Raw genomic sequence first — 18,867 nt, 5'->3', positions numbered from 1 at the left:
GGTATTCCAAGATAAAAAACAACGATAAATCCAAAGAACAATATCAATATGAGGAACACGCCATCACCATTGGTAAAGTAGTTTATTAAAACAAAAACAGCAAATCAGTACAAACGGAAAGCTTTCAAGACTGGCTCTTTTTTCAGTGCTTCAAAGATAGTATCTGCCCTAAAGTTTAAATACTACATCACTAATTAATATGAGTTATGATCAATTATAATCAGCTAGCTAGTAACCTTAATTGCAATTTAAACTCATAATGAGGATTACAAAACATAAATGTATCAAAGTATTTTCAAACCGCCCAGAACCAGTATAAAACAAATGCTTTATATTGGAGTGTTCCTGATGATGTTCTTTTGATGTGCCAAATGCATTCTCTGCATAAAGACCCACCGACAGTAGCCATGTTTACTTACTTTCTGCCTCCCACTGGATCATCATTGTTCTTTTTATGGTATCAAATGTTTGCCTGCCCTCCAAAAACCCACATTGATCCATACCTGTCAGGTTTGGCAACATCTTATCCATCCTATGTACTGTAGGCCTAAACACTTTATAATTATGTTTCATAATTGAAATTGGGCTATATGAGGCTGATTCTGAAGGGCTTTTACCCTCTCTTGGCAGTACAGTCACCACAGATTTCTTCCAAGATACTGGAACTGTCTTTGAGTTTGGAACAATATCTGTTTTTGGAGACTTCCCTGTTGATTGATTGTTTTGATTATACTTAATTTTTATCTCTTCTCATATCTTGGCTATTAATTCTTGAGCCTCATCCTCCTCTTACCTTGGCATAGTTAAGAATTCTGTAACCATTTTTATGTTTGTGTTTTATTGGTTTTCACATTCCTCTGCTTTATACAGATTTCCATAGAATTTCTGAAATATCTGTAATACCTCTGCAGGGTCTCTGGTTATTTTTACTGTCATAGGCTCCCTACATTTGACAACACTTTTTCTGTTTTCTGTTGCTTAAGTCGTTGTGCTAATAGTTTTTGTGCTCTGGTTGTGGGAGCAAAAAATACTTACTTAACAATGATCTTTTTCTAAACTAATGCATATTATCCAAATACTATTTTCCCTGTAGCATTCAGCAGTTGATGCTCTCCATCTTTTGTAAGATTCCACTTCATAACCCCTCTAAATAATTCCTCTTTCCCTTCTCTTTCTCTCTTATTTTTACCATGCTATTAAAAAATATTTTCATTTTGTCCCACTCTGTAGTCATCTCTTGTGAAGAAATAGGTTCATAGGTGTGTACTAGGCTAATGGTCTGGAGCCTTTACAAGCCTAGCCCATAGAATTACCTTGACATCGTTCCACCCGACATTAGTTCCCAGTGCCTGTGTCGAGTAGAGCCACTGGAGTGATCCCCGGGGTGAATTGTCTATTTCCTATCCACTCATCAAGATTTCTGTTGAAGAGGGCCAGTGAGGTGCTCTGTTTGACATGAATGGGAAGTCTGTTCCATAGCATGGGGAGTCAGGGATATTGTCAGGTCCTGTAGAAGCTGTATTATTGGCCTTGGACAGTGCTGTTTTAACTTGTGCAGCAGTAATACTGGGTGCCTGGTAATCTGCTGGTGTTGTGATTGGTCCTGGAGGGGTAAAGTTGGCACTGAATCTGTCAGACAGTATATTGGCAATATCTGTTGGCTCGGTATAAGAAGTACCATTGTGCAGTAGCTCAGAGCAAATCTGGGTATTGCCGTGGAGATTCTTTACATAACTATAGAAGGCCTTGTGGTTGTCTTTACTATCTGCTGCAGTTCTGTTTTCGTAGCTAGCTTTAGAGGATTTGATGAGGGATCTCAACTTTTTGTTGAGGCTGATAAGGGAGTTTTTCCAGTCTTGAGACTTCACCTTATTCTGCATCAGTTTCTTCCTTCTGTTGTGGAGTTTGTCTATGGCAGGGGACCACCAGATTGGCTTCCTTTTTTTGGAGGAGAGCGTCTTGGTTCTATTGGGTATGGCGAGATCCATGCATTTGTGTATCTACCCCAGGTAACTCTTGAATCCTTTCCACTACCCATTCCTTAAATTCCACCCTGTTTAACAAAAGTACATAAGCACCAACATCTCATTTGTACTTCATGATCCTTCATCTTTAAGATCTTTATTGATACATAATCTGAAATAGTTAATGGCTGTATTTCAAAGTTTTCAGTTAAGTGTGCATGCTCCTGTGAAATGTAATTTCTATCCAGTCTAAACCAGTTACTGTACCTTAGGGAATTAAATGTAAATTTCTTTTTGGGTTCAAGGTAATAAGTTCAAATCTACCATTCCAGATTTTCTCATATATTTCTTAAAAAATCAGCCCTTTTTGTTAATTTTCTTTTCTAGGTCATCTAGTGTTTTTGAGTGACAATTCTCTCTGTATAGAAAAATCTGTGAAGCATTACCTCTGGTAGTCCAGTGTACATATATCAAATAGAGGTAAATTGTGTGGATATATATATATATATATATATATATATATATATATATATAAACATGCATATTGCAACATTTTTTTTTTCAGCTGAGTGTTCCCCCCTACCCTTTTTTTTTTTTTTTTTTTTATGAAAGGAAGATTTGGAATTATGTGGAATTGATACCTGTACTAAGGATGTAAGTTTGATTACAGTAAGTACAGATATGCAGAAGGCTTCGGCATTAGTGGTGGGAATGTCTGTGTGATGTTTAGGGTTAGGAGTAGACTAAGGACTAGGGAAGGGGCTACATAAATCTATTAATGTATTTGCTTGGGCCATAAATGGAGAGACTAGAGAATAGCAACTGTAGCGCATTACAGGAAAGTGGCCTTGGACTTTCTTTTCTTCTACCAATTAGACTTTGCATCGACTGCTTAAGCCATATGTGTTCCTACAGCTGGGGGCTATATTTTATGGTAAGTAGCCAGAACTTTTATTTTCTGTAGCATTGTAACCATGTTCCACAGGGTTATCCACATGGCAACTGTATTGATCACTTTGACAGGTTAGTTAGTTAGTTAATTGCTGAAGTATCCTTGTTGGAATGACATTCGGGGGAAAAAAATGTAGTTAATTTACTCAGGGGTAGCTGAGTGCCCTGCCATTTAATGTCACCTAGGATTACTTGATGGGTCTTGTCCTGTGATTAAATGTAATTTTTGGTTACAATTAATAGACTAATGGATTTAACAAACAACATTGATTTTAGAAGATGATATACTTTCATTGTTTTTTCTTAGGTTGATTGATGTTTGTTCTAAAGTACCATAAACATTTATGGAGATGGCGTATCGTGGAGGTGAACGTGATTTTCAAACTTCTGCACGAAGGATGGGGACTTCATTGTTGTTTCAGCTGTCAGTACATGAAAGGGAACTGGATTTAGTATTTTTGGATCACAGCTATGCGAAACCTTGGAGTGCACACCCTGACGCCAGTAATGCTCGCCCTACCCGCATGCTCTTTGTCACGCCACGGAGACATCAGGACAATGTTGTGTAAGTAATTTAGAAGTAATTTATTTATTTAGTGATAAACTTTATAAGTATGTTTCTCCATGCCAGCATTTTAGAAGATTGTACAGGGTTTGACACTGACTTAATGTTTGGATTTGAATGGGATATATTTTAAGAGAAAATTGACTGTCTTGTTCACTTTCGTCTGTATATAACCTTTATGAAAACAACATCTTGGATTTTAAAGAAACAATGCCATTTATGTTTTTTTGTAGTTATTTAAGTTAATAAAAAAATAATGACTGGGTTATCGTACTAAGTACAGAAATTGCTCACCTTCTTCCAGAGATAGATGAGTTTATTTAACTGTTTAGCACTCTACTGCACTTTGGGAGTGGCCTTTACAAACACTTATTTGTCTGAATTAATACCTTGGCATGCATGTCAGTTAGTGATAGTATATTTAAGACACGTTTCCCAGGATATTGTGGAAATACCAGCATATCTGAAGCAAATGTTCAGTGAGAGTGTTTATACCTGCAAAGGTGTTTGCCTGAGTAGTAGATGACACTATGAATACAGTAAACCTGCATGTGCCTGGTTAAAGGTTTAGGTATACATTTTACCTTTGGTTAGTCAGTTGGAGAATGTGTATTTTAACGGAAGCTGGGTTACTCTTGGGCTAAAGGGAAGGGCTGAGAGGAATAAAGGGCTTTAAACTTTGTACAAAATCTGAAGCAAATGACTTATTCAGTGTTGGAGGTTTTATGTTATTCATAACCATAATGTCTTTCTCTGTAAACCGCATGATCCTATATTGTCCCCTTTGTCTGCATTACCTTATGGGGTATCTGCCGTTATGAGAAGTCCAAGACGATAACTTTTTATACTGCAAAGCTCTGTCCTTTCCTCCATTCTCTATAATACACCTGCAGCTGTACAGTACCCCGGATCTTGTTTGCTACCATCTACTGCAGACTCACTCCTTCTGCCCTTGTCAGTTTATCAGAAGGTGCAGCCTTTTGACTCCTTCAGAAAATTTCTTTGCTTATGTCTTTGTCAGTATTATCCCTTCCTTGTTTTGTAGATTTTTATTTATTTTAACATTTGCTTACTGGGAAAGTCCGACTTGGAACTAAGCCAATATTCAGCGGAGGCCCGGGGAGAAACGTTCCAGACACACATCTTTGTAGTTGCTGTATAAAAATAAAAGTGTACATAACGTATGTGTGTGTGTGTGTGTATGTGTGTGTGTGTGTGTGTGTGTGTGTGTGTGTGTGTGTGTGTATAGGTTTACTATCAAAATCATTAAACACACCTTACCATCTATCATGAGTTCGAAGGTAAAGGTGCAAAAAGCCAAAACTGCGAATGCAAAGCTTGTTGACTTTGAAACGTCCACATGTAGCTTGTGTTCGCAGTTTTGAGAGTCTGAGTTTTTAATTGGATCGCATTACAGTGGGGATTGGGAAAATTACCTTTTTCCTCACTGTAATGCAATCTTGGAGTTAGAATATATAATTAGCAGGGGGTGTGGGGAATGCAGCCTCCCACATGGGGGGGTGCAGGGAGGCTTGCCCCCTGCAAAACAGTATAAATATGTATACCTTTACAATGGTGTTTTCTCCAGATGGTGAGCGGTTCAGTAACTGTTGAATGTCGATACTTATCTTCCAAATGAATTGACACTGAGCAGCCAGCTTGACTGTTTCCTGTAACTAATCTAGTCCAGGTACAGATTTGCTGTACCCAGGACTGTTTGTAAGCTTCTGAGCCCCCAAGCTTTTCTGTGATTGGGGAAGCATTTTAGCTGATTAGTGGGAGTGGTAAGCACTAGGTAGCCTATCTACCATAAAAGGAGTGATTTCTGACCCCGAAATTGTAGTTTATTGGCCATTTGGGCAGTTTTTCCATCCCTTTCAACTTTCTTGTTTAAAAGCTGCATTTGCGCAGGTTTGCACTTGTTTAAGCTCCGCACTGCGGTGCCGAACTGAGGCAAACTATTACTGGTGCCAGAAAGTCTGTGCTTCAGTGTTTCCCTTAGATTTTGCTAGTTCTTTCTCTCTTGCACTTCAAATAGCTTAATCACTTTGCACTTCAACAGGTTTTTGTAGCACACCTAAGTGCCATCAGCACTAGTCGTTCTTCATGGAAGTAGCCCCAGTACTTAGTAGTTATGACCGCCCCTCCTGACATGATTAAAGGGCAGTTCCCTGTGTTTTCTCCTATTAACTGGAGCACTTGGCATTCTGAGGCAGTGCACCAATTGCCTCATGTACAAGGACAACCCTCTCCTCTTACCTCCGAACACTCAGACTTATGAGAGATGCACTTATATCATCAAATTGGAAGCTGTGCACTCTCCAGCCAAGACTGGACTAGATAGTCAAGAGGAGAAGGTCAACACCTGCACCACACGACATGGAACACACAGCCCTCCAGAACACCCACTATCACAGCTCTCGCTTAAAAATACAAACCACACACCCACCTTCTCGGAGGCTCTCAGTAGTAATTTATCTAAACAGCAGAGACATCCAAGACAGAAACGCACTCGACCACCACAACACAGCACAAACCACAGGACACATAGCTCACCTCCACAGTGTGCCCCTCATCCTAAGCTCCTAAGGCTAAACACATTGCCCAGTACACTAATCATAGGTGACCCAGTAGTGAGGGACACAGATGTCCCACTCACTAGGTTGAATAAGGAGAAGGTAACAAGTCAGCTGTCTGTCAGGTGCCAGAATCCGTCACATAACACACACACTCAGGTCACTCCACAACAAGTACAAGTATGACTCTGTCATTGTCCGTGTGGGTTTGAATGACCTGAGACACACCTCCCTGGACTACCTGAAAAGAGACATGGTGGAGCTCTCGGATTATGTGGCCCAGGCAGGTATGACACTAGCCCTGAGCAGTATCCTACCACCACCCAGAATGAAACCGCAGTACAAACAAAAAGTGATTGACTTCAACAATTGGCTAAGTTTCTGGTGTCATTCTAAAGGGATCCAGTGTCTGTCTGCTTGAGATGACATGATTGACAGACCTCGATGCTTTGCCAGAGATGGCCTGCATCTGTCACCCCTAGGTTTCCGGGTACTGGCTAAGGCTCTTGTCACCCCTATAGTGTCTTTTTTAGGCAGTGTTCCAAACACTAAATTACCACCGTAACAGCTATAAGTAAATGCTATCTGAGGGTCATCCTGCTCAACGCTAGAAGTCTAAATCTGAAGATGCGCTCGCTCGAAGCACTACTCAAAATGGAGAACACCGACATTTGTGCTGTAATGGAGACCTGGTTTAAAACGGCAGAAAGCACCCCTGCGCTACCAGGCTATAACTCATTCCACACCTTTCGGCCCCGAAACATGGACCGAAGCGCCAGAGGCGGTGGTGTCGCCATATTCATAAAGGATATGCACACCTCCAGACTAGTAGCTCAGCATAACACATCGGTAATACTTCAGGTACGACTAACATTGGGTAAGTTGGCGATCCAGGTTATAGCCTGCTATGGGTCCCCAACCATGTGCCTAGACTCTCACTCCACGTTCCTAAGTGCCCTGGAATCTGTCAAGTTCCAACCCAACACTCTCTTACTAGGAGATTTCATCTACCCCTCCACCAACTGGGAGAACTACTCAAGCATCAATACACTGGTCCCATGCTTCCTGGAATTCATCAATTCCAATGCCCTGGACCAGCTCATTCTGACCCCCACTAGAGGAAGCAACATCCTTGATCTGGTTATTACTAACATGGGCGACCTTTGCTCTACACCAATAGTCAATCCCTCCCTGTCAGATCCGACCATAAACTAATCACCATGGAAATCCACATCTCACCCACACCCCCCGCAAAGGTAACCACTTTGAAAAACTTCTCCAAAGCTGACTTTGGACTCCTAAAAACAGAGGTGGCTAACTTCACGGCACCCATGCCAATGAAAAATAGCTGCATTACTGCCAAATCGTACACCAGTGCACTGTAGGAACATGTACACACATGCATGAAACAAGTCATACCCAATAGAACCAAGACGCTCTCCTCCAAAAAAGGAAGCCAATCTAGTGGTCCCCTGCCATTAATAAACTCTACAACAGAAGGAAGAGACTGTTGCAGAAAAAGGTGAAGTCCCAAGACTGGAAAAACTCCCTTATTAGCCTCAACAAAAAGTTGAGATCCCTCATCAAATCCTGTAAAGCCAGCTATGAAGGCAGTATTGCAGCAGACACTAAAAAGTATCACAAAGCCTTCTATAGCTTTATCAAGAACCTCCACAGCAGTACCCAGATTTGCTCTGAGATACTGCACAATGGTACCTCCTATACTGAGCCAACAGATGTTGCCAACATACTGGATGACAGATTCAGTGCCAGCTTTACCCCTCTCTCCACCACTAAAGGATCAATCACAGTACCGGAAGAATGCCAGGCACCCAGCATTACTGCAGCACAGTTTAAAGCTGCATTGTCCAAGGCCAAGAATACAGCTTCCATGGGATACGATAATATCCCTGACTCTGTTCTATATGAACTACAAAGCGAACTGGCACCACATCTGTGTGCACTGTGTTCAGTCACAGCCTCACCTCAGGGATTGTCCCTAGCAAATGGCACACTGCTACAGTCATCCCTCTCCATAAAGAGGGAGCGAATACAGACCCTGGGAATTATCTCCCCATTAGCATGACGCGTCTGATATGTAAAGCTATGGAGTGCATCATCATGGACCTGCTTAACAAAGATGTAGGAAATCTCCAAACTCTAGACCCCACGCAGTTTTGCTTTGTGAAAGGGAGATCATACCTGCTTAACCCGGTTGACTTTTTTGAGTCAGTCACCAGGGCTGTGGATGAAGGTAAGGCAGTGCATACAGCCTACCTCGATCTGGCCAAGGCCTTTTATACCATTCCTCACTTGGGAATTATTGATAAACTCACTAAAATAGCCATCAACCCCTATATCACTAGGTGGGTTGCAAATTGTCTCACAGATAGAATACACAGTGTGAAAGTAGCGGACTCCAAGTCAGACTGCCGACCAGTCACGAGTGGAGTCCCACAGGGATCGGTCCTGGGTCCTCTCCTGTTCAGCATCTACTTCTCAGAAGTCAAGGCTAACACAGAGGAACTCTGGCTGACCAAGTTCACAGACTGCTGCAAGCTGTGGGAACCATTATTAATTCCCCAAGTGATGCAGACATCCTACAGAAAAGCCTCACTGAGACCAGTGATTGGCTTAATGCCAAAAAATGCGTCGTCATCCCCTTTGGTAAAAACTCAGTTCCCACTAATTACCACATTGATGGGAGCCCACTGAACACTGAATGCATTATAAGAGATCTGGGGATGCAGGTTGACAGCAGCCTGCCCTTTGACTACTACATTGCCACTGTGGTCAGAAAGTCCTTCTAAATTTTTGGATCCAGGAAGAAACAGGTCATCGTCTCTCACTACTCTTCCCTCATTAGACTAGTTATAGAGTATAATGCCCCATTTGGCATGTACCTCACTAGACACCTGCAACAGCTGGAGAGGCCACAGAAGTACCTCACGAAGAGGATCATAGGCATTAAACACATGTCATACACGGACAGACTCAAAAGACTCCAGCTATTCTCTGTCTCATATTACCTACTTAGAGGTGATCTCTGCTTGACTTACAAAGCATGTCTGGCCCAGCTCTGTTAGAAATGCTACATCTAAAGAAATCCCGGTCCCTCCACACCACACGCTCCAGTGACCTCAACCTCAGTACCACATTCAACAGAACATGCTGGAGGGGCAGATTCCTCACCCAGAGACTCCCCATGCTCTGGAATTGACTTCCCATACATGTCAAGCAGAGCACTTCGCTGACCCTCTTCAAGAGAAATCTTGATGAGTGGATGGGTAATAGAAAGTTCACCCTGTGGATCATTCCAGTGGTTATGCTTGATAGAGGCACTCGGAACTAAAGTCTGGCGGCATGATCCTTGTGCACTTCTATGGGCTAGGCTTGTAAAGGCTCCAGAACCATTAGCCTAGTACACACCTGTGAACCTATGGACCATTGTTTTGGTTTGGTGATGTGAACATTCATGGTTAGTGCTTTCATTATTTTATATTTATATTTATATACATTATATACAATATATATATATATATATATATATATATATATATATATATATGTATATATAAAACGTGTATATGTGTGTGTGTGTGTGTGTGTATATATATATATATATATATATATATATATATATATATATGTATATATAAAATGTGTGTGTGTGTTTTTTTTTCCTCTCCTCCTCCCGATTAGACCAGAGCTTAATCACTCCTTTTATTAGAACTTTTACTTAAATATATTTATAATCGGTCTGTGCTGTTAAATTTGATCTTAATCTCTGTTTTAGTACTTGTTGCAATTCATAGCTGGTATGTTGAAATACTGTTTCATTATTTTCTTTGTTAGTTGGTGATAGTTATGGCCAAAGCTACGAAATTCAAAAAGTGTGTGCACAAGATTCTGCTCCCAGGACACACATGAATTTTTTTTTAGTTTTGTGCCTGGGTCTGGACCATCTCTAAGCAAAAAATTTGCAAGACTCTTGAACCTTGCTCACTGCTTGAGAGGAAAAAACAGAATCCCAAGGGTCTTCTCCTCTAATTCTGGGGACAAGTCACAGGACAAAGATAATGATAAAGAGAAAGATAGGGAGAAGAAGAAGGCTAGAAAAAGAAAACAAGAGAAGAAAAGAAAAAGTGGATTGCTATGTGGTTTTCTCCACAAAAGATGTTGAAATCTGATCCCGTCAGTGCTTCCCTCTCCAGTAAAGCCCTTGACTTCAGCACCCATAAGTGTCAAACCAGTATTCATCCCCCACAAGTCTGCAACAAAGGAACCATGTTATAGCTGGTGCTCATAGGAGGAAGTCTCTATGTTCCCCGCCCTCCTCATTATCTGTTAGGTCTACCAAGTCTTTCAGCAGTATCACTGATTTGGACTGAGATTGCATGATTAGATTCTTCATCAGTGCATAGATATGCTGTCATCCCATCCCCTTCATTTTCAAAGGTGGATTGGACTGGCCCTTAGCTTCCAGTTTTCTTTTTTACAGGCACATGTGTTAGAGCCTGTAGGTTAAAGCCAGCTTCACTACTGGTTCGCTTTTACTTTGGTACAACTCTCATCCAACATCTTGGTACCAAGGCAGCATCCAGTCCACTTGACTCCAATTTCCTTGGAGCTGACTGGATCTTGGCATCAAATCCTTAATGCCAGCTCCTTGAATTTGGCCTCAGTGAGGTTCATGGTGGTGAGGGCTTCAGCATTTGAGGCATCGGTTTTTGCCTGTATGTTGGAACTTATTGGCCCTTCAGGCTTAGATGGTATAAGCTCAAGCATTCAAGACACTCTCCATGTTGTCATCTTCATCACCAGGTCGGTCATGCAGTTGGTCGGAGGGTCCAACCAGAAAGTAAAAGGTGCAGACCTGTAGAGTATTTTCAAACCCATCTACTGTCCTTTTCCAGGCACCTGAAGGACATCAAGGCTCATTGGCTTAAGAAGCCTCAGTATCTTCCTTTAAACAGCTTTTCAGACAGGAGCTTCTGTGGCAGAGAGGGCATCTTCAACAAACACTGCCCTCTAAGGGCCGAGAATGCCTGCAGAGTCCGGGATTTTAAGGCCTTCTCTGGAAAACTGCCTTGGCATCTATAAGGACTTGCCAACTTCTCCATTCTCTAGGTAGACTTGATTCGACCATTACTTCACATGGATTCTTGGATAACCATCACACAAGAAAACTGGATGAAGAACATCATATCCAGAAGATATGTGGATGTTTCATATTGATCACTGCTGCAGTAGCACATAATGAGGGTAGCCTAATGGTTAAGGTGTTTGCCTTACAAACACAAGGTACAGGGTTTGAATCTCACAGGGGATAATTGGCTAGGCTTAAAATGGCTCGCAAGGGCAGTTAGCCTAGTACGAACCTATGAACCGATGTGTGGGTTATATCCTACACAGTATACAACAGCTAGCTAACTTCCAAAACTTCAGGGCACCTGCCATGTGCTCAGCCAGCTCAAGCTGAGCTGACTAAAAAGACCGGTTTGAGTGCCAAGTCCTTCTGAGCTTTCCTGCCATTGAAGAGAGTGCTTCTCTGTGTCCTGTCAAGGGTCGACAGTCTGCTTGTGCTGTTCCTTTGTTGGAAAAACTTTCCATGTAAAAAATGGATTTGTTTTAGTGTACTTACTTGCTTAAGTAAGTTCATTTTAATGGACTGTCTTGAGAATTAACTGTACTTTTAAATGGGAGAATACTTTTTCCTGTCAGTTTAAAAATTGTTTGAAGTAGTTTAAAACCGATTTTTTCTAGAGAAATTGTTTTACCTTTCAGGACTGGTAAAATGTTTTAAAGTGCTTTTTACTTTGTTTTATAAGAAAATACTGACTTTTAACGTTTTTAAAATGTTATTGGGTAATTGTATATGTCTTCTCCGGGAAAGAGGCACCACTTTTGGATTGATCATGGAACAAACTACAGATTCCATGCTTGGTCCTTCTTCCATCCACAAAAAGAGCAAGTTAAGTAAACAGCCTTTGCCACCACAGCAAGCTAGTAGTTTGCCTTAACTGCAGTTGGGTAACTCTGCTGTGGCCTTAGTTGGTTCCTCACATCACTCATCTTTTACTCCAGATCTGTCTGGTGTAGCACCTACAGCTGCTTTGGACTGGGGGTTAGCCACGTCCACTGGCTTTTGGGGTACCCCTAGAGGGCAAGGGAGAGCCACTCTTATCAGCCCTGGGAGAAGGAACAGGAAAGACTTCCCTGTTTGGTCAGAATGTTGTGCCCATACCTGGGGAAACTGCTGCTGCCATTAGTAACACTATTGCTCCCATGTTTCTTATCAAAAAGAAACAAAAAAAACTAAATATTTATCTACTTCTCAAGTTTCCTTTTGTTGGATCTAGCTCAGGGTTTAATTCAGTCTATTGATCCTTATAAGGTTGTTTATGGTAAAGAGAGAGGAGTGTATCTTTTCCTGTAGAAATTTAGGATTCTGAATCTGGACAGAAAGATGAAGGGACAGCTACAAGGTTTTCTCTGCAGGTTTCTGATTCTGACTCAGGAAAGCTCAGTTTCTGATTTCTCCTGTTAGAGAATGTGCCAGTCTTTTCAGTGGGAGAACACCCAGGTTTCTCAGACCCTCAGAAAATACTGTGTGCTGTTAAGAAATTTCCAGAGCCTTCACTTATTCCTCCAGTTTATTTTCTTTAGACGGTATGTGTGCTACTGCCTGTAATTTTCCTGATAGTCAGCCAGCTGCCGTTTAAAATGGGGCGTATAATGTTCCTCAGTCTTTCAAGTTTTTATACACTCATCACAAACCTGATCCAGGAGCTATAGCTTTAGTTAGTCCTATTGCTGCAAAACAGTTGCTTAATTTCAATCCTAAGAATGGAAAGATTATTGATAAGGATGGGAAAAAGTGTATGCCTCTGCAACTTTGATTTTCAGAATTTAAAATTGTCAGGCTCATATGTTAAAGTTTGTTCCAAATAATTTTGAAAGTATGAGGAATGTTTTGTTTGCCGTTTCTTCTTTTTAGAAAAAAAAAATCTGTTTTAAATAGTTTAGTTTCTTCCATCTTAAAGTTCAAAACTCAATGTTTGCAGTGTACGATACTTCTGCTGTGACAAGGTTTGCCTAGTTGTGTTCTCAGAATCTCCCAAATGATGTGAAAAAATGAGATTTTAAATTCTCCTTAGGACAGATCTCTAATTTTTGGTTCCCCTGTTGCAGAAGTTACCAAAATGTGTGATGAAAGGAGTAAGCTGATACAGGGAATTTTCCAAATTTTCTAAGGGATTCTCTAACCCCTCATTCAGTTTTGGTAAAAAGAAAAAAATAAACAGCCACAACAAAATGCGGGTAGATAGACAGTGATGTTTTTCCATTCACTGGTTGCAGTATTTCTTACACTTGGGATTCCCTGCCTTGGGTAGCCAGACATCCGGCCAGTTTACCAAAGCCTACTGTTGCTTTAATGTACACAGAACATCACACGTATGCTCCTTCCGTAGCATAGGGCATAAAGGTGACATCCGGATGTACCATCCTCAGAACTTCTTTGGCACCAGTCCAAATGCATCTCTCGATCATTGGTCTGAACACCTGTCTTTTCTGCCCGTTTGCATCTTTTGTTTGGCAGTTTGAATGCCCACGTTCGGTCTGCTGGGCCATTGCAGATAAGTACCCCATGGGATTTTGTTTTTTCTTTTTTTTTTTGTTGCTTCTGGGGTTAATGTCATCCAGGAAGGATAAATGCCAGTACAGGAGACAGATTCCCCATAAAGACTGCCACTGTAAGTGTTTATTTTGCCTAGGAGCCTATCACGGCCATACAGACTGTTCTGTTTGTTAGGCTTTTGTACCAAAGACCCTGCTTAGTAGACTTTCCTCCCTTGCTGTGTATCTTGAGAATCGGCGCCCTAAGCACTGGCTAAGGATACTATGGAAGGAACTTCCCACCCCAAGGGTCAGCCAGCAGGGGGGAAGAGGATGGTTAAACTAAGACCGGAATCTTCCACTGTTCAGCCTCCGCCGGCTATTTCTCCCATGCTCAGTGAGAACCTAGAGACTTGCCCAGCTTTGTTGTGTGATTCCTCTGCCACATCCGGGTTGGAGGCTGGTGAAGATTCGGCTTGCAGCATGTCCGACGAGGCTTTGCAGGCATCTGTTTCAGTCATTTGGGGGGAACCACTGTTGATTATTTCTGAGGGGCCTAGTGGTGTTTTGCATATTTTAGTTAGGGAAGAAGTTCCTGCTGGGGTTACTGAGTGCCGTCATGGGTCAGAACCTTCTAAGTTTTATAGCATGAACATTCCTTTAAAGAAGAAACAAAAAATTTAAACCTGTTTCTCCTGCTCCTAGGGATCCACGGAGTGAGTGGCATGCCTTCACTCAGGGTTTGTTTAATGCTTTAATGGCATTAAAACCTCCGGGTTTCTATTCTAGTACCCTCTTAGCCCTCTACACCCCTTAAAAGGCCCAGAGATCAAGATTCTTATCAGGAGTAGTCGGATTCTGAGGAGGAATCCTTTGCTTACTCTTCCCAAATTCCTTCTCCTTTGGACTGTGGGTCAGAGGAAGAGGAATCTAGTAGTCGTGATACTCCCTTTGAAGAAATTTCTTTTGGGGACACAATCTCCGGTATGATAGAATTTTTTAAATGGGATTGTGCTCAGGTCTCTAAAATCTATAAGAGGCGCTATGAGTTGCCGCATATGGAATCTCTGAAATCTTCTGCTATTCCTCCTGTTTTGGCTGCTTTGTTAGATCCTTTGTCCAGTGCCTCTGAAACCTTCTGCTATTCCTCCTGTTTTGGCTGCTTTGTTAGAACCTTTGTCCATTGCCTCTAAAGCTGCTGATTCTCTGCCCCTTGCTCCTAAGAAGCGTGATAGGTTTTATAGGGTGCCTAAGGATTGTAACGTTTTGTATAAATGTCCTGCCACTGACCCCTCAGTGGTGTCTGTAGCCCCTGACAAGCCCTTTCAGTTGCTTCCTTCGCCCAAGTTACTGCCTTCTGATAAAGGTAGCAGAACCATGGAAAGGCTAGGTAAGATGGTTTACACCTCAGCTACCTTGGCTTTTAGGGCTGTTAATTATCAGACCCTTATGTCCAGGTATGTGTTGGTTATCCTTTTTCAGGCTTGTCAGCTTATTGCTGATCTCCCTGACTCTGAGGGCTTCTTCTAGGTCTGCTGCTTTTGGTTCAGGGATGAGGAGGTGTTCGTGGCTTAGGCATCAGCTGTTACCTGATGATATCAAGGTTAAGTTGGTGGATGCTCCTCTTGATAGTAAACATTTGTTTGGGGAAGCAGCTGTTGGTTTGTTTGTCTCTTCAGGATAAGGGGAAAGCCTTACAGGAGCTCAAACATGTGTTCGTCTCTCCGGTGTCTAAATGTCAGAGAAACTACCCCAATAAGCCAGCCTTTGTTTGCAAGCAATCTCTCCCTCCTACAAAGGGCAAAAAGAGTGGCAAGCGGGCTCCTCCTGGTAAGGCTACTCAGACTTCAGGGAGTCAGAAGTCTTTCTTTCCTGATAAAGCAGGTGCTGTATGACTGTCTCTCTCTTCCCAGTAACATTCCTCTTTCTCTTCGCCTTTCTCTTGTTTGGGTTTAGATTACTCGGGATTCTTGGGTTCTGTCAGTTATTCGCCAGGGGTATTTCATTGTGTGGAAATCCTGTCCCCATTTTATGGGCATTCCTCAGTCTTCTCTGGAACAACTTCCTTTTTTCCCCAGAGATTCTTCAAGACCTTTTGATTCAGGTTACTATTCAAGAGGTACCTGTGTCTCAAAGGGGGAGGGGTTTTATTCCAGAATGTTTCTGGTGCTCAGAAAAGAGGGTACTTGGAGACCAATTCTAGACCTGTCTCATCTAAACTCTTTTCTGAAGGTGCCCACCTTTCAGCTGTTGTCCCTTCAGACTGTTTTTCCTCTTTTGCTCCCTCAGGCCTGTATGGTGTCTCTGGATCTGCTTATCTCCATATTCCGATCCATCCTCTCTTCATGAAGTTTTTGTATTTTTCTTTTGCTTTCTGGCATTTTCAGTTCTCTGCTTTGACCTTTCTACTGGCCCAAGGGTATTCACCAAATGCCTCACTCCCGTGATTGCCTTTGGCAGGCTTCAAGGGATCCAATTATTTCTTTATTTGGATGACCTGCTAGGCATCCTCTCCAGAGATCTTTTTGCAAAATCTTCATTTTGCCATCTGTCTTTTTCAGAGCTTGGGGTTCACAATAAACTTCAAAACGTTTTCTCTGACTTTCTCAGGATCATGTTTTTCTGGGTTGCAGGATTCAGACAGTACCTTTGCTGGCATCCCTGCCTCCTCCAAAGGCCTTAACTCTCATTTCCTTCTTTCATACTCTTCTTCCTCTGGCGTCCATTACAGCCAGGGAGTTTCTGAGTGCTTGGGTTTCATGGCATCCACCATTCCTATGCTCCTTCTGGCCAAACTCCACATGAGAAAGTTTCATTGGTTTCTGAAGTCAGTGTGGCTTCAATGTGCATATCCTCTAGACTTTGTAGTTCCTTCTCGTCCTTTGTCTCAAGAAGAAACTTCAGTGGTGGATCCAGCAGTTGTCCCTAATATAAACAAACTGGGAGTAACAAGATGTTACGTTCTTTGCCGGTTGGCACGTTGCTGTATCCAGTATCAAGCGACTCTTCAGGCAGTTTACATCCCTTTAGGTCAAAACATTGTGGCAGACAGTCTGAGCAGGTCCTTAGCTCAATCCCATGAATGGATGCTTCACAGGGATGTGTTTCTGGACATCGTCCACCAGTAGGGTACTCCTCAAGTAGATCTATTTGCCTGCCCTCTGAATACAACTTCCCTCTGTTGTGTGCCAGAGTCCCAGGTCCTCTGGTGTGGAAGGTGGACACCACCCTCTCTCTTTCTTGGAAGGGAATTTTTTTATGTATTTCCTCCCCTTCCTCTCATTCCAAAAGTCCTGTTCAAAATTCAACAGGATGCTCCCAAAATGTTGGTGGTAACTTCCTTTTGGCTGAGACAACATTGGTTCCCTCTTCTTCTACATTTAGCCAAGGCAATCAGTGCAAGCTACCTCATAGGGTGGATCTACCCACACAAGACAAGGGACCCTCATTCATTCCCACTTGTTCAAACTCCAGCTTACACTGTGGGTTAAAGGATATTGATTCTACATAGACACCTTATTTCTGAGGACATGCTGAGGGTCCTGCAGAAGGTCAGGAAGCCCACTACTAGGAAATCCTACTTCTCCAAATGGAAAAGGTTTTCAGTTTGGTGCCTTTCTCGTAACGTGGACCCACTTATTATGGTTGTTCTTTGATTCTCTTATTTGTGTGAGTTGCTTGATGCTGGTTTGGCTTATTCATTTGTTAAGGCCCACTTATCAGCTATCTCTGCTTGTCTGCCTTTATCTCCACCTTTAGTTTCTAGATTTGAGGCTAATCTGTTTCTTAAAGGCATCCTTCATATTAGACTTCCCAGAAAGCCTGTTCCTCCTCCCTGGGATATTAATTTTGTTTTGGAGAAGTTGACTTGGGCCCCCTTTGAGCCTGCTGCTTCAGCTTCCTTGCAACATTGTTCTTGGAAGACTATTCTTTTGTTGGCACTTCTGCCAGACGGGTGTCTGAGCTCCTTGCCCTTATGGCTTGCCCTCCCTGTTTGATAATTCATAAGGAGAGGGTATCCTTGCATACTAATCCTTCTTTTATGCCTAAGGTAGTTAATGAATTGTCACTTAATCAGTCTGTTAATCTGGCTACTTTTCCCCCCTCTCTGCAGTCTGCCAGTGAGGTGCTGCATACTTTGGATGTGCATAGGCAGCTCATTTATTTGGCTAAGACTAAGTCTATTAGAAAATCTGATCAGTTTGTTTCTTTTCATCCTAGGCCCATAGGATTAGTTGTATCCAGGCAAACTATTTCTTCTTGGATCTTAAAGGCTAATTTCTTTTTTTTGTTGTACTTTGCATGGTAAGAGCCTTCCTTCTTTCATAAAGGCTCATTCTACTAGAGCTATGGGTTCTTCTGGTGCTTTTTTCAAGGGGTTGGATACTAATCTCCAGAGGTAGAGCTGGTTTTACTAGGGCCATTCTTCATGGCTTTGTAGAGGGCTCTACTGGTCCTTCCTCCTCTCAAGTTTCTTCTTGAGCTTTGGCACTCCCAAGTGTAAGGAATACTGCAACCAGTGAATGGAAGGAACATGGTACAGTTGTGTAAAATCTTACCATAACAGTAGGTGTCCTTTCCTTCACTGTTGCAGTATTCACTCCCTCTCTCCTTCCCTCAGTCCATTTCCTTCATGTACTGGTTACATTTTGGATTTCCTTGGACTGGTGTTCCTACTGGGGCAGTAAGTTCTGAGGATGGTACATTGGCTGTCACCTTTATGCCCTACACTATGCAAGGAGTATACGTGTGACATTTGGCGTACCTTAAAGCAACAGTAAGCTTTGGTATACTGGATGGATGTCGAGCTACCCAAGGCAGGGAATCCCAAGTGTAAGGAATACTGCAACAGTGAAGTAAAGGACATCTTACTGTTATGGTAAGATTTTACACAACTGTACTTTCCTTCATATCACTGTTGCAGTTTTCCTAACTGAAGGGATCTCCTACCATGGATAGCACAACATCCTTCCAGTATACTAAAGCTTTTATACTTACAGGTACCATTTTTCACACCTACATCCATGCAAGGTGCAGAGCGTAAAGGTGATGTATGGATGTACACACTTGGAACTTTGTCTCCAATCGAAATGCCATCATTGAACATTGGTCTGAACTTTTTTCTCCTATGCTAGTTACCAAGACGTTTTTCCAGATAAGTACCCTGTTGGGGTTTCTCCTTATCCTTTTT

General features: G+C 42.1%; 1 protein-coding gene across 4 annotated transcripts in view; it reads left to right on the top strand.

Annotated features, from left to right (window-relative positions):
• Positions 1-18,867, top strand: part of KANSL3 (KAT8 regulatory NSL complex subunit 3) — a 2,067,031-nt gene that overhangs the window by 48,397 nt on the left and 1,999,767 nt on the right. For all 4 annotated transcript variants that reach the window (XM_044084373.1, XM_044084371.1, XM_044084372.1 and 1 more), the window contains exon 2: positions 3,223-3,480. In XM_044084373.1, the coding sequence (XP_043940308.1) occupies positions 3,260-3,480 (221 nt within the window). In that variant the 5' untranslated portion in view covers positions 3,223-3,259. The remainder of the gene's footprint in view (positions 1-3,222; positions 3,481-18,867) is intronic.

This window comes from Protopterus annectens, chromosome 9.part0, assembly GCF_019279795.1.
Source record: "Protopterus annectens isolate FY-2018-M chromosome 9.part0, PAN1.0, whole genome shotgun sequence".
Lineage (NCBI taxonomy): Eukaryota > Metazoa > Chordata > Ceratodontiformes > Protopteridae > Protopterus > Protopterus annectens.
Note: the sequence above shows the minus strand (reverse complement) of the source record. Positions and strands in the feature narration are given on the sequence as shown.